This window comes from Ambystoma mexicanum, chromosome 6q, assembly GCF_040938575.1.
Source record: "Ambystoma mexicanum isolate Mex_15411 chromosome 6q, UKY_AmexF1_1, whole genome shotgun sequence".
Classification (NCBI taxonomy): Eukaryota; Metazoa; Chordata; class Amphibia; order Caudata; family Ambystomatidae; genus Ambystoma; species Ambystoma mexicanum.
In genome coordinates, this window is record NC_090937.1 from 829638759 (window position 1) to 829654931 (window position 16173).

A 16173-nucleotide genomic window follows, 5' to 3' on the forward strand; every position below is an offset into this window, starting at 1 on the left:
TGTGCACAGAAAAATCACAAGAATAATGATATCACTTATAACATTTTCACAAGTCCTCTCTATGAATGATCCATCTTTTTAGATGTATGTTCTGGCCCCAAAGGGGTGTGGTTTCCCAGGTCACATGGTGCAGAAACCAGTTTATCCAGTTTCTGCCAAGCTCAGAGACCCTGCCCCTCCCAGCTTCTGCCAAGAGGAAGCTATTTTACGGTCCCCCTAATAAACCATCTGCCTGGGCCCTGGAAGGCCCATTGTTCAAGAGGAAGCCATTTATGGCCTCCCCCCAATAAACCCTCTGCCTGGGCCCAGGACAGGCCTTTGTTCAACTCCCTGTAGCTGCTCCACCCCTAATCTAATCAGAGAGGTGACAACTCCTTTTGGCAAGGGGAAGAGTGGCTGAGCAGGTTTTAACTCATGTGGGGGTAGATGTCAGGCAGAATTCAGTTCCTTAAGCCAGACCCCAGCTAATGTCACTTCTACTTACCCAGTTTTCTGCATTCAAATAAACTAACAATTTTTACACATGCAGCTAGAATGCTGATTCTAAGTTCAAAACTATGACATTTTAACAGTGACAAACTATGTGGCAGTCACAAGTCTGTCCCTCAGTTTATTTACAGATTTCGATTTTTGGTAATTTTAAATCCAGTTTCAGTTTAAGCTGCTGCAGACCTGCAGAGCTCAGCCAGTCTTGTTATAAACCTTCAAGTCACTTCAGAATATAACTTGACATTGTATCCACCTCTTAGTAAGTCTTTCTTTGGCCTGCTTTGGGTTCATTTATTCAGTTTTACACAAATGTCTGGTGTTGTTTTAAAACGCCGGCTTTCTGATAGTGGTGAGTACTGGTAATGCAACCATTTTTGGGATTTAAGAAATTAATTCCCCACAGTTCTAGGTTGCTTTTGGCAATCAGCATTGCCATTCCCAATGGTTTCAGGCTACTGTGTGGGTAGTCCAATGGTGGTTTTAGGCAGTGCCCTTCTGTGCCCATAACATCGGCAAAAATGGGTGGCAGCCTATTCTTCATGCATTTCCCTGGGCATTTTCTGGGAAGCTCTGGCCATCATTATGTTTTCAATGCCAGTACTGCACAGTTTTTGTTGTAGGGCTCGGATACATGGGTAAAAACATCCCACAAGCGGATTTCGGCCAAGCTAAGAACTGGGGCGAAATCTGCCGAAGTCCTGATTTGGCAGACCCTTAAATCCGGCGGTAATAGCATTACCGCCGGATTTAAGGGTTACCGCCAAAGTCGTGATCAGGCCCAAGGTCTGCAGTGTTCCATGCAACAGTCTATCACTTCACAATTATTTGAATTATTGAGGTTTCTTAGTGCACACCCATGCAATCAGACCATTGCTTTAGAGTGCAAGGTAAGATAGCTGAGGAGAAAAGAGGAAGACATTAAAATGCCCTTGAGAAAAGAATGATATTTAGGGAATGTTGGAGGCAACTGTCATTGTCTTTTTGATGAAAGTATAGTGAGTACCAGAGGGGCATTGCTTCCTTAGAGAACTTACCTTCTCACATATTGCTATGTTTTAAGCGGGCAGCCTATGAAGATCTGAGGGGTATTGCTTGCTGTTAAGCGTTGATGAGTTTCTTGAGGTAATCAGGACCGTGGATAGAGCTGTGAGTCAAGCAAAGAAGCTGGATTTTGATTTAGGAGGTGACGAGGAGCCAGTGCATTAGGGTGAGAACAGTAGAAGTGCGATCATGCCTTATACGATTGAAGATCAGTTTTTTAGCTTTTTTCTGTATCGTTTGAAGTGAAGAGAGATTGGGAAACACTCTTGTAGAGGGAGTTAGCATAATACATCATGTGGAGGAGTATGGCTGTGGTAGATTTAGCTCAGTGTTCGGAGAAGATTCAAGTTAAAATCATGCTTGCTTGCATTGGAGGGTACAGGATTTGATTAGCAAGTTGAAATGGATGTGCATGGTCAATAGGTTGATTTCGAGGCAGAGGAATATGGTGTAGTTGAGAATTCAAGCAAGGGAAAGGCGAGGGATATGGGTGATCCATGGTGGGAGAGTGTGCGAAGCATCAAATGGTCACCAGTGTTGACCACACTGTGAATGCAGTTGCATGTTTTCACAAACACTGCACAGAAAAGCATGCCATGTAAATGAACTTGTTGAGGGATAGAGGCTGCTTTGGGCTTTGGATCAAACGGGCCTAAACACTGCCCCTGTGTATTCACCCACAATAAAGGCCATCTACCTATAGAGCAATATATTAATACTTGAAGGCATCATTTGAACATGGCACTCTTTTTTCACACGCAAAAGGGGTATTTCATTGAACAATATCACTGCGATTTAGGATCATAATTCTTCCTTGGCTGCTTCCCAAGATGCAGGCTTTCAAAGCCACCACAACACCCACTTAGCATGTTCATCAAGGTACTTCTACCACTTTTTATGGGGACATCGTAGCTTCGGTGAGACAAAGTATTGCAGGGCCTGCACTTAGTTGTCTTTGCATTCTACAACGTATCCCTCTTGGTTTATAATATGTACTATACTGTGGCTTCCTCAGGAATGGAATGGGGATGTAGGCAAGTATGTGATTATAATGGGTTAAGGGTAGGTTGTAAATTGGGGTTGTGAGGATGTTTCTACAGAATCCAGCTGACCTCTTGGTCTGTTTGGGAGGGGGGAGATGGAGTTTATATTTAATGACCACTAGTAGCACTTTTCTGTGTATGTCCACTGATAAGCAGCTCCCTCATCTTGCATGTGTTTGGCAACATATGTGATGTGAGTTAAACCAAAGTCCAAATACATTGTAGTATTTGACCTGCAGAGGCCCACGGCAGAGAGGTAGGCATGTAGTGTAGAGTACAGTAACGAAGATTCAGGCTCACATATTCATTGTAGCACATGCCATTTAAAGAGCACCCAAGGCTCCCCAGTCACATTGGAAATTGTCAGGCAGCAAATATCCTTGGGAAATACTTTTACTGCAAAACAGGTTATCCCATTCAACATTGTATCTCATTCTTGGGTGTGTGCCTACTTCAATGACAATCTTTAATATTCATGTCAGCGACTCTAGTTCGGTGGAACTCAATGGAGCCCAACATCCGAGGAATGACACAGCTGAGGAATGTTATGGACTTCTGCCCATAACATTCTGGAGTTTTCAGGTGTCGTCACACACAGGCTTTGAACATGAGCCACCAGAACCCAAACAACAATGTTCTCCTTGTAGAAAATATGTGTACATTTTCCATTCAATGGTAACTATGGGACTTGGGCAATAAGTGGTGCCCCTTAGACATAAACCATGACTAGAAATGTTGGCTGCAGCTTACCAGGCAGGTGCCCTCTCTTCTGAAATGCTACTCTGAAAGAATTCAGGTGAGTTGGCCCTTTCATCAGTGTAGACCACATCTGCCCGGTCCTTACTAGTCACAATTCAGTATTTTGCATGCATGTTCCATTTCACCTTGTTCACATCACAGATCATAGCTGTACGCCTAGGACATCATCAGAACATCCTTTACAGCACTGCACATCCACAACCTGAGGGCCATTCCCATCATTACGATGCATTACTGCATTTGTTTTATAGTACAGGCAACTGAAAAATAAAACACTGTCAGCTTGAAGTGCATCTCTGACCCGATCATTACAGTGACTGTGTAGTAAGAGGAATCTATAGAGTAAAGCATGGTAGCTCATCACTTGCAATGCAGAAAGTATGAATGAACATCGCCCTTAAGAATGTTATATAAAGCTAGTTTCAAGTAGGATTAGTGGAATCAACAATGAAACGTTTAGAGTTAAATGATTCATTGAACAAGGAGCTAAGCACAGTGATCTTCTGTGTTTTGCATCTTTTCATGCTTTGAATCGTCTTCTGGAACAGGGCCAGAGCCAACACAACCACAAAGCTACCACAATCCAATTGCACTATACAGATAGAGCAATGCTGGAGAGGTGGAGAGCTCACACGTCCACTGTTGGCAATCCTCTAAACTAACAACACTCTTGTTGTGAAGCATTGAAAGAGTGTACAACTAAGTATAAACTTACACTCCACACATTTCTTCAGGGTGCACTACCATTTTGGGGATGGAATTTAATGCCTACACTGTGGAGCAATGCATAATATCACATGTTGGGTAAATGTAATCCTTGCATATTTGGAGAATAGTTTGTGTCTAGCGCCCCATCATAGAGACCATTACTTGTCTGTATACATATTGATGACTGGGAAGCAAATCAATATGTGGAGGTGGCTTGCTGATATGCAGGACATTATATCACATAAAAGAGCACATTTTATGCCAGCTAAGTTTGCAAACGTCGATGGCACATTCTTTAGAAAGGGCTGCTACTATTGTGTTAACACCGCAAAAATAGAGACTAAACAAGTAGATTAGCTCTGAGTTTAAATCTCTCTGGCTTTTATGGTAAGCCCACATTTGAGGTTTACTATTTTGTTCCTGTGCCCCTGTATTTAATTTAATGTCGTTTAATACAAACGTTCAAGTAGACTATGAGACCGCTAACAAATCAAACACGAGTTTCAGGTTGCATGGGACATTAGACACGCTTCTGCATTAAAAAATTGAGGGTGACTACTTTGTCCAAACCATCTAACTATACAGTCGCTATTGCTCAACGTACACCAGTCATCAATTTGGACTCTCTGGAGAAATGTTGGGTCCTGCACTCTAATACATCCACGCCCTACTCTCTGGTGTAGCCAGGCTAACAATGTATTCCTTAACGCCTCTCTATGCTTGTTCCTCCCTGGCTTCTCCACATTTGTTATAATAAGGTTCCTTTTGTCCAAGATAAAACCCTTTAAGTTTGTGTCAGTAATTGCTGACATTTGAGACTTTTCTGTACGAATGTCCCTCAAAATGAGAGACTTACCTGTCCTGTGTATAATATCTACAGATCCAACAGGTTCTTGATGCAATGGTACAGTTCTGTAAGGATGTTCTGCTGGCCACGGGAATGATGCTAATACAGAAGATGAACACGGTAGGTGAAACCTGCCTTTCATCAATATCCTCACTGCCCATCATCACAGCGACAGCTTCCTCCCGATCAGTTTGACAATACTTGTCAGCTATATCATGATGAACCTGAGGCATGCTCTTATCCACAGATTCAAACCACCTCTGTTAAATATGGAATCCAATTTGGTTGTATCTACTGCAAACTGAATGATAACCCTAATCATAGTGTTTAACAATGTCTGTACATGTGTTTAATGTATAGCTCTAGGTAACGTGCAATTGATGGGACTCAGACTTTTCACAGTTAGGCAAAGTACTAGATTTAATAAACCAAGTAAAAGTGGATCATTGGGCATAGGGTATACTACTCGAGGTGTGCTCCAGCATCTTGAAGCATCCTGTGTCCTAGATGGAATTACCAATAATGATCTTGGACCGAAATAATTGGCAAATAATATGGCAAAGTACTACTTTAATATCAACATAGAATAAAGTAGGGCCATCTTGTCAACAGCCAACCGTCATTCACACACACACTCACACCAAAGTTTGATTGCGCAAAGGTTGTATACCTTGATATGTGTCAACCATGACATCATCCTACATGGCAAACTGTGAAACATATTGAAGGGAGGGATTGGTTAAGGATCAACCTATTGAAGGGAGGGATTGGTTAAGGGAACATATATACCTATACATCATGTATGTATTAGTAATAATACTGGATGCCCCTTATCTGGTGAACACGCCATGAGCCACGTCTAACTATGTACAATACAGATTATAGCAGAATATTAACAGCAGATTGGCCCATGCAACATTGTATAGCATGTTGCTACATAGAGCCTCTGATTGGATGGCATGCTTGTCCAACCTTGGACTTTCGTCTTGTTAGCAGCATGTAAGAAAAATGGAACATAGGTGCAAAGAGTAATGTCACACTACTCACCACTTTCCCAATGAGTCCATCATCTCTCACCCACCGACACTAAGCCAATGATTCTGTTTTGTAGTTGACCTTGTCCTCTATTCTGGGAATTTTAAGGGAGTGTCGGTACCCCATAAGCTTTGTCTTGAGCTTAATGAATATCCCTTGTTTTCGACTTCTGAATCATATGTGAGGGGACCACGAAAGTGTGTTCATTTTGAATCACTATTTAATGCTTTTTGATTCTATTTGTTTCAATTATGCTGGGTGCCATTACTCCTCTTGGCCTCTAGAGACTAGACTTACTCACTCCACATTACATAGGCTTTTCACATCCTTGATTGTCCAATACTTGGCTCTTGAAGATGTTTTCTTCTTTCCTTAATCTAAGAGTAATATTTCTTACGAAGATAGCTTATCCTTTTGACTTCCCTTGAGCCTTGCAATTATCCTTGATGTACCATCATTGATCCCAGACCAATAGACTCCTATTCGTTCCTCACACAAAGCTGTTTTTTCAGCATCTCCTGACTCTGCAGCCCTGGTCTGTCTCTGAGATAGCTTGAATGATGTCAACACGAGTCTGATGTCCATCTTTCCATCGTGGCTGCCATAGCCTCGTTATGACTTCTTCTGCAGCAAGCCTCTATATGTCGTGTCTACCTTGTGTTTCTGCGTATATACACTAATTAGTCAGAAAGTTATTTTATCTTCTTTGCCTATATAGTTTCTTCATATTTGATTACATGTTTCTCTTGTCTAAAGTCTTGTTAAAATAAGAAATTACATTGTGTAAGTGCTCAGCTGCTCTTCAAAAAGGCGTCTAATAATTAATGCCAATTTCTAAAAAAAATCTCTTTATGTTGTTGTAGAATTGATGATCAGATGGCATGACAAAAATGCCAGTCTGTCTTGTGCACATTAACCCGTGAAGAATGTTTTGTAGTTGTGAAAATGATGTTGTGAATTATGTTTTTAGATACCAGATCTTGCAATAAGGAAACTAATTTGTGAAATACATGTATTCAAAGTTCCTTGTGTATGACTAAAGAGGCTACTGTATTGTTGCATTGTTCTTTTATGTCAGAAATGAATGGCTCAGGCACCATATTTTAAATTGGTACCACAGTTCCTCAAGCACATATTTAACTCTCCTGCTGGAACCGTGCAGTGAAATTCATTACACTTAGGTGATCAAGGTGCCCCGTAAAACATGACAATGCTGGGAATTATTTGGGCCCTGCAGTCTTCCTTTTCCTTGACGGGTTTCAATATGTTGGTGAAAGGAAAAACATGATTTATCCACAAAAGTAGAGTGTTTGGCGAAGGAGCCTGACACCATAATGTATGTTATCCATGTATTGAAATGATGTTGTCAAAAATACAATAATTTAAATATTTAATACAAGGTGGATGATGTATACCTATATTTGCCAGGTGCATAATGAATTGAGTGTTCAGAGTTGGAATGACAGAGCCTTCCGCTCCACCTTTTCTTTGACAATTCCCTCATTTATTTTGCTTTGTGAGTTATGACCTTACATTTGACTGGGCATATTTTTTTGCTAGACGTGTTACACCGTATTATCTCCCACTTGCTCTCACTTGCTCAATATGCTTCAGACGTTCTGACTGAGTTCCAGCAGGCAATCCTCGTTTTTGTTGTCACTTGCTCCAGTGCCTTTATTCGTTTCTGTTCCAATATTTAGCATGCACTGTTTTTCTGCAACTTTGTAATGTGTTATAGCAAATCACATTGCAGTTTCCAGAAGGCACTGGTTTTGTTGAACGTCACTTTTTTATTGTGCTCTAAAAACTCGTATTGCAAGTTTCAGGCTGCACCCATTTTTTATAACTTCACTTTCCGAGGGCCCTTTAGGGACCTACAATCCAACATGCAGAATATCTTCTCAATTAATTTGCTAAACGTGCTGGAGGAACTCACAGTCGAATTACCAGCTTACCTCTAAACCTAATACCTAATACCTAATATCAAAGTGATGCATAGGAGCTTTAATATAGTTTCAAAATATCAACCTATGTAACTTTCCATGCAACAAAACAGAGACGGATATCTATCTAAAACAAAGTGATTTTGTGGATCGAAAAGAAAATACAATGTTTGGTTTCCCTACATTTCCTCATCTTGATTATTTTTAAAGAATATTATTTAAGACACGTCACTATATAATTCTGAAATTGATGTTGTGAATAGACATCTTCTGTTTGGGTGGCGCAGGAGCTCCCGAACACTGCAGGAACAGGTTCATCATGCTCCTGATTGAACCCCACACAACGGAGATACGAGCGTTAGCTGCATAACGCCGTTCTGCAACGTTCTACCTTGTGCATCGTTAAGTGCACTGCATGAGGAACCCACTTGCATCAGCAAGGTAAATCATTTACTGCCCTCCAATGTGCACGCCCGTGGCTACTAAGGCCCGAGTGCCCCCGCGCTGCCATTGCCCCACACGAGGTGTATTACACTTTGAAATGGCCGCCCGGCATGTTTAACTACATCCAATGCTGCTCTGCCTGACTGCCTGACTTCCTATTATTCACCATCAACTCGCATCCGGATTGGCCAGCAGATTTTACTTCTGCTCCAATCAGCAGCCGGCAGGCGAAGCCGGCGCACATTCAGGAAGGCCCACGAGAGAAGGCTTACTTCCTGTCCTTAGCCTGTCCATGCCTGCCAGCCGACAGCCAGAAACCCTGCCTGTCTACTGAGGACTATTCCGCGCACATCCCAAGAAGCGCTTTCAAGGTATCTCGGCCCCTGCCACTCGTCTACTCCCTGTCTTGTGCCGTACAAAAGTATTCACATTCATTGAGTCCTGTCCACTCATTGCCGCTAATTGTTGCCAGCTGCTATAACATTTTGAGTCACTCTCCCCTACGGCACGCCCGTGATCAATTAACTCTCGCTTAATCTCATTGCCCTCAATACGGCTCAACAATATGTAACCTCACTTGCTCTTGTTAACAGTTATAATCACTAGCGCTTGTGTTTTGTGCTCGTATCATTGCAAAAGCTGTATTATTCACTTTGGTGGCTGTACCATAGCTGACATAATCTCAAATACTGGACCTAGAACTTCCCATCATTGTATCTCTGTTTTACCAGTTCGTTCTGTTATCTGCTAGCAGTGTACACTGCAAGCACATATCATGGCCTCCCCAGCCCACAATAGGCATTTATGCTGAAATAATGTGATATTCTGTTGTTCTTAGGATACAAATGTCTATATTGTTTGCATTCTGCTACCCAATTCGACCACACAGTGCTCAATACACTAACCCCTCGGGGTGGTCTGCTGCACCTTGCTTGACAATCTCTTAAATACAGATCTCCTAACATTCTGATATAAGGGAAGTCCTATTTAGTTACCTTACCACTGCTGTTGCTGCTACATTAGCTGTGCCTTGCTGTGCCTAACTGTGCCTTGCCGGATGCTAGTTGTTGCATCTTTCTACTATTGCTGCTGCTAGAATAGCCCTGCCTTACACTAGATGCATCTGACTACTGTTGTAGCTGCTACATTAGCCCTGCCCATACTAGTTGCACCTTACCACTGCTGTTGCTGCTACACTAGCCCTGTCCATACTAGTTGCACCTTACCACTGCTGTTGCTGCTACACTAGCCCTGCCTATACTAGTTGCACCTTACCACTGTTACTGCTGCTACATTAGCCCTGCCTACACTAGCTGCTGTGCCTTACCTGATGCTAGTCGTTGCACCCCACTACTATTGCTGCTGCCAGAATAGCCCTGCCTTATACTAGTTGCACCTTATTACTGTTGTTGCTGCTACAGTCGTTGCACCCCACTACTATTGCTGCTGCCAGAATAGCCCTGCCTATACTAGTTGCACCTCACTACTGTTGTTGATGCTACATTAGCCCTGCCTATACTACCTGCTGTGTCCCAAAACCATGTAATGTGCCTCAGCAAGAATCAAACGACCACTCTACTGTACCTCACAATACCCTTATTACACCTCACCATTTCGTCTGCAGCACTAACCATGTACACAGCAGAAAATGTACCTTGTCCGACCACAAAAAGAAACATCAGGCTTCGAGTCAGATAACCCTGTCTTTAAAAGCCCATCTGCCATAACAAGATCCATAATTATCTTCTGAGACCTACCCCATGACACCCTAAAATTTGCCCTAACCTAAATACACCATGTTATAACTCCACCCAAGCTAAACTTATCCCTATAACAATCCAGGACACACCCAACACAACTACTCTCTCCAGAGCCTTGATCAACGCTAGATCCCTCATGGTCCATGCCTCAGAAATAGCAAACACCTCATCCACAAACAACCTCGACCTCCTAGCAATCACTGAATCATTGCTGCACAAAGAAGCAGGCCCAGCACTTTCAATAGCCATCCCTGAAAACTATCAAATAATCAGAATGGACAGACCCAATAACAGAGGAGGCAGCCTAGCCATCATAGCAAAAACAAACCTCGAGTTAAAACCACTGCCTCAATCACCTCTCAAATCCTGCAAGCTCCTCAGAGACAAATTGCCTATCTCCAACTGCCGCACCTTAACCATTTACCTAATATACAGACCACCTGGCCCCATTGGTTCATTCGAGGCAGACTTATCCAGCCTCCTAGCCAACAACACTAAAGACACCTCCCAAATACTATTACTAGGCGACCTGAATCTTGGGTTGAACGACCCCAATGACAAACCAGCACAAGCTATAGCCAACATGCTAGCTGAACACTGTCTAATCCAAAAAGTGCTTACCCCTACCCATAACAAAGGTAGAACCTTGGACTGGATCGCCACCTTGAACTGCGATACCACCATCACCAAAACCACTCCTCAGCACTGGGCAGACCACTATCTCATTGACTTCACTTTATCATTAAATAAAGAAGTCAGTAAAGAAAAAATCATGGCACCACCACTGCCCACTAGAGCGAAAAAAAACATAACTCCTTACAATCTCCTACCACTACTACTGCCAACCCTCAATGCTCTCCCGACAACCTGAACCTAGAGTGCCTAGCAGAAAGCTACAACAATGCTATGAAGAAAGGACTAAACATCATTGCCCCTCTAAAACTGCAAAACAGCAAACAACAAGCGCACCTGCATGCCTGGTTCACCCCCCACCTGAACTGAGAATGCGTAAAAGGAAACTAGAAACTCAATGGCGCAATACCCCCACAGAAGAGAACAAATACAACTTAAACTTTTCGCGAATAAATACAAAAAAGAAATCTAACTCACAAAAAAGAACCTATTCAATGAAAGAATCAAAAAATCCAGTTCCAACACCAGGGAACTAATTGCCATACTAAGGGAATTAGAATACCCCATATCCCCACCAGACAAAATAACTAAAGACAAACAATGGTGCACTAGCGTCCAAAACACCCTAACTAGCAAAATCAAAACTCTCCAAACTAAAATCGCACTAGAAAAAGACTCCCTAACCACTAACAAATAATATCCTAGCAATCACGCCAAAATAATTAACCCATCAGGCCCGAATATTTTCAGATTCACTAAAATATCCATCCTAGAAACAGAAAGGGTTATAGCCTCACTCAAACCATCCAACTGCAAAGGTGACAACTGCCCACCCCAGATAATCAAGGATGCTGCCAGGGACCTAGCTCCCTTTATAACCAAACTGATCAACGCATCCTTCTCCTTCAACACCATACCAAGTAATCTCAAAGAATCCTGGGTACTGCCTCTCCTCAGGAAGCAAATACTAGACCCCGCTATTCCCACCAACTACAGGTCCATCACCACGGTGCCGTTCCTGTTAAAGATAATAGTCAGAGTAGCATACCTACAAATCCAGCGATATCTAGAAACTCACAAACTACTAGGCGCCCGCCAATCTGGATTCAGACCACAGCACAGTACTGAGACAGCCCTAATCGATCATAAAACCCAGATCAATGAGATTAACGACAAAGGAAACACTGCCACGCTACTCCTCTTCGACCTATCGGCAGCCTTCGACCTGGTGGATCACACAGTCCTATGCAAACACCTGGCCTCGGCTGCCCACTTTTTGAAAGAGGCCATATCCTGGATCCATCATTTTTGGACAATAGAACTATGAGAGTCTTCTCCTCACTAACCTCAGCAGACCCCATCAAAATAACCTGTGCTGTACCCCGGGGCTCCTGTGTCTCCCCAACCCTCCACAACATCTTTACCAAGCCCTTATTTGACAAGTTGGACAGACTGGGTGTCACATACACCAATTATGCAGATGACACCCGGATCCTCATACCCCTTTCGGGCAACTTTGATTCAGATACGGCCTTGGTAAACAAAATATATCTCATCATTCAGGCATGGATGGCCAGAATGATGAGAAAACCAAAATCCTGCTCCTCGGCTGAAACGCCAATCTAAAAAAACTCAGCTCCAACTACAAGACTTTCAACATTGATGGCAACACCATCACCGTTGCCAAAAGAGTGAAAACCTTAGGCTTTCGTCTAGATTCAGCCTTGTCACTAAAAAAAACAAATAAACTCACTAGCATCCTCGACCGTCTACACGTGCAAGCTAATCAGGGCAAGTAGAGCACTCCTCTCCCAAGCTAGCTGCATCATCATCGCCAATGCCCTAATACTCTCCAGACTTGATTATTGTAATGCCATGTACCTAGGAGCCAACAAATACATAACCAACAAACTTCAAACACTGCAAAACAATGCACTCAGAACAGCCCTTAACTTACCCTCCAAGGAACACATCTCCAACAAAAGAAGAGAACACAAATGGCTCAAAATCTGAGACCATATCTCACTCAAAATGGCATCACTCACCTTCAAATGTGCAGCCCCCCCATCCCGCATCCAGAATAGTAAAAAAAAAAACTCGACCTGCCCCACCAGAATGATTAACTCTTACTGTCTGCAAGTACCCATATTCAGGCAAAAGAAAACTGGCGGCAGTAGCTTCCCTGTCATGGCAGCCCAACATTGGAACGCCCTCTGACTCAACATCAGAACAGACCAATCCTACTACAGCTTTAGGCAAAACACTCTCATCTGGTTACGATCCAATGATTCCCCATGACTGAACCGTGCCCTCTCACACTAACAGCCCATAGCCAACCTGACCGTTTATATGTACACTCCTTAACTCATCTGGCAAAATGTAATTAACTGTATGTATACATGTAAATATGTCCATTCACTAGATTTAATGTAATGCTATGTAATGTAATGCTATGCTCTATACCCATGTGTGCCTTATCCTGCAACTAAGCTTTTATGTAATCTTATCTTTCCTGTTCTCTGTTGCGCCCTGTTACCTCTGGGTTTTGCGCGCTATACTAAATAAATAAACACACAAACAAACAAACAAACGTTCTGTATCTGTTCATATATCCCCCTGCATGATGGGTGCAGGCCTGGCTCTGACTCACATGTTTCCACACAAAGTCACCCATGTGCAAATTGTATTACTTTCTAGTGGCCCCCTCAAATAGCTTCATGTTTAGAATGAAAATAAACATATTTCTAAAATCCTTCCAAGAACATTGTTTTCTCAGAAATGTTTCACCAAACGTGGGTTTTGAGGAGAGTATTAAAGTTTCTTCTCTGATGCAGTGGACACGAATATTGCAAAGAGCCCGGTTATCAAGTTTCTTGTTAATATTGTGTAATCTTGTATTGCTTCTCTTAATATGCACCGTGGAAAGGGGCATGTATCCTCCATATTATAGTGCCCTGCCCGTGACACCATCCTGGCGAAAATGCCATCTTCCTATTCCTGTATTCCAGTCTCAGAAGCCTGTGAAAGGACCTAAAGAATAAATAATGGTTCTACTGATCAGTTTCCACTCTAGGTCTATTTTGGAAAATGCAGGGTATCTGTTATGCACATTCCGAATCCAGAGTGTGTATCACGTGATACATTTGTAATGCTACACTTTTGAAAGATAGGTGAGTGCCAAAGCTGGGGAAGCTTTAGTTGCTCATAGAAAGATAAGTAAACACCACCACTCAAGAGTCAGGATATCCACAAAGAAAGTCAAGGCATGCCCTTAAGTCTTGGAGTATTTTTTCATGGTGGCCTGCCCCCAATGCCTTGTTACCACATGGACATAATATATTGTCTTTGTTACTGTTGTATTATTCCGCTGATGCTATCCAGCACTGGAGGTTCTCTCTTCACATTGTTGTGTGAACACAAACAGTGGAAAATTGATCGAAGTCTGTTTACCTGAATGCTACCAGATGACACGAAGAAACCAAGAAGTCACCAACTCAGCCGAGAGCCACTTGAAACAACTGAAAGAAGGAGCTTCTGTAAGACTGACCTGTTGCCTGGATTCTGCGTTTTGGCACTGGCATTGGACGAAAGCACGTCCCACACCTGATCTGCCATGAAAGCTTCTGTGATTTGTGAGCATTCCACAGATCACCTCTTTCGGCGTATACATTTCACTTCATCTCACCACTTCTCTTATCCATGTTCCTGATGACAACATTCTTGGGCGCTCCTGATTTAATTTTATTTTCTGCCATTAAACTGATTCAAGGACATTATGACAATCCAAAGACTGTGATGCACCTTTGCCCTGCTTGTCTCTGAGCGTAGATCATATGAACAATCACAGATTCACAAACAAGTCCTTTTCTTCATTTTCCCGTTTTTCATTGAGAGCTGGACAATAGCTTATTCACCATCAGAGCACAAAAGTTAAAAGTACTTTCATCGATCTCTTCAGGTTACATTGTCCAATGACCAGCAACACAAAAAAACATAAAAAATAACTTGCAATAGAATCTAGATATTTCAAAGCATTTTTATTTTTTTATTTTAAACCTCTTTAGTATGTTTGTGTCAGTTAGCATCTCCTTTGCTATGGCTCATTAAAGGATATTGGCCTCTCACTGTTTCTGAATTGAGGGATTGGGCATCAGACTAGGTTGTCACTGAGCCCATGAGCTCTTGGAAGTTCCATCATGCTGCAGTTCTCTTGTATATCTATTTGCAATATGTTCTAGGAGGTCAAACTACACGTTTGAGCACATGGGAGCTTTGTAAATTGGATAATAGAAAAGGCAACTATTAGTAATCCCCTCTCCATGTCTATGCTGGCAGCTTCAGGAGTAGGGGAAAGGCAGGCAAGCCGTCGTGCAGTGAGCGCAAGAGTGCAGCCATGAGTTGCAGATGGGGGTGAATGGATAGGGGGAGTTAGGTGGGGGAGAGGGGTGGATCGGAGGGCAAATGTGACAGGGTGGTTGCATCTGACTGCTGGTGCCTGGAACCGAGGAGGTAGGGTGGCGTCTTCCCACTGCCAAAGGGGATCAGAAGGCTGGCGAATACTATGAGGTTGGCGACACATTCAAGCTTATTGGTTAGCAGTGAATCTCATCTACCTCGCCTCCCAAATGTGAATATAAAATAATGTTAGGAGACACTACACATAACTAATCATCAACTGCTCGGTGAGCGGATAACAAGTTTGATTATTCTCAAAAATGCTAAAGTGCTGAAGATCATTTGAATGTATAGAAAAGTGAGCTTTCATTCAACAGCAAATTCATGTTTCAATGCATGCTTCCTTTCATAATTAATTTCATATACTTGCAGCCTATGTATCATTTTTCTAAACAGACTCTTGGACCCTGGTAAGTAAAGCCCCCACATCGTCAGTAAGTTGACAAAGGTAATCAAAGAAGAAACCACAAGCATTGTTAATCTAACTTCACAAATACTTTAAAACATGTACATGTTGCAATATTCAATCATGACATCTGTTATGAAGACAAAACAATTACGAGTTAGTACCTTCCTCTCGCCATAATATGTTTGCCACTGCAGCATGAAAAAAGGAGAGAGAGAGAGAATATGTATCAATTAGTGGTAACAATTAATTCAAACAAATACAATAGTAGATGGTTTCCATGTCCCTATCCAGCATAAACTTGAAAAGCTTTCCAAATTAAAGTACTGTGGCAGAGGTTTGGCCCCAGTCAAGAAGCTCATTTAGAATAAGTAAACAACACAGGACGCGCTTTGCAAAACATGGACGTGCCGACCCGCCTAGGGATAAACTCCTTTGTGTTTGCTGCACACATGCTGCTTGCTCCTGGCCCAGTGGTTTAGTTGTGGACTTTTGGAAAATAAATTGTGGTACAAGGCTTGGTCTGGTGACCTCCAAATTTAAGTTTGGATTCTATTGAATGCCCATGAGGATGCCTTGTGTGTATTCCTTTTCAAATGACGGATACGAG

General features: G+C 42.4%; 1 protein-coding gene across 4 annotated transcripts in view; it reads right to left on the minus strand.

The window, feature by feature from the left end:
* Positions 1-16173, minus strand: part of FSTL5 (follistatin like 5) — a 3721575-nt gene that overhangs the window by 536793 nt on the left and 3168609 nt on the right. For 3 of the 4 annotated variants that reach the window (XM_069631359.1, XM_069631358.1, XM_069631361.1), the window contains exon 11: positions 15728-15754. The exons of the other annotated variant lie outside the window; for it this stretch is intronic. In XM_069631359.1, coding sequence (XP_069487460.1) covers positions 15728-15754 — 27 coding nt within the window. The remainder of the gene's footprint in view (positions 1-15727; positions 15755-16173) is intronic. 4 annotated transcript variants of the gene reach the window in all.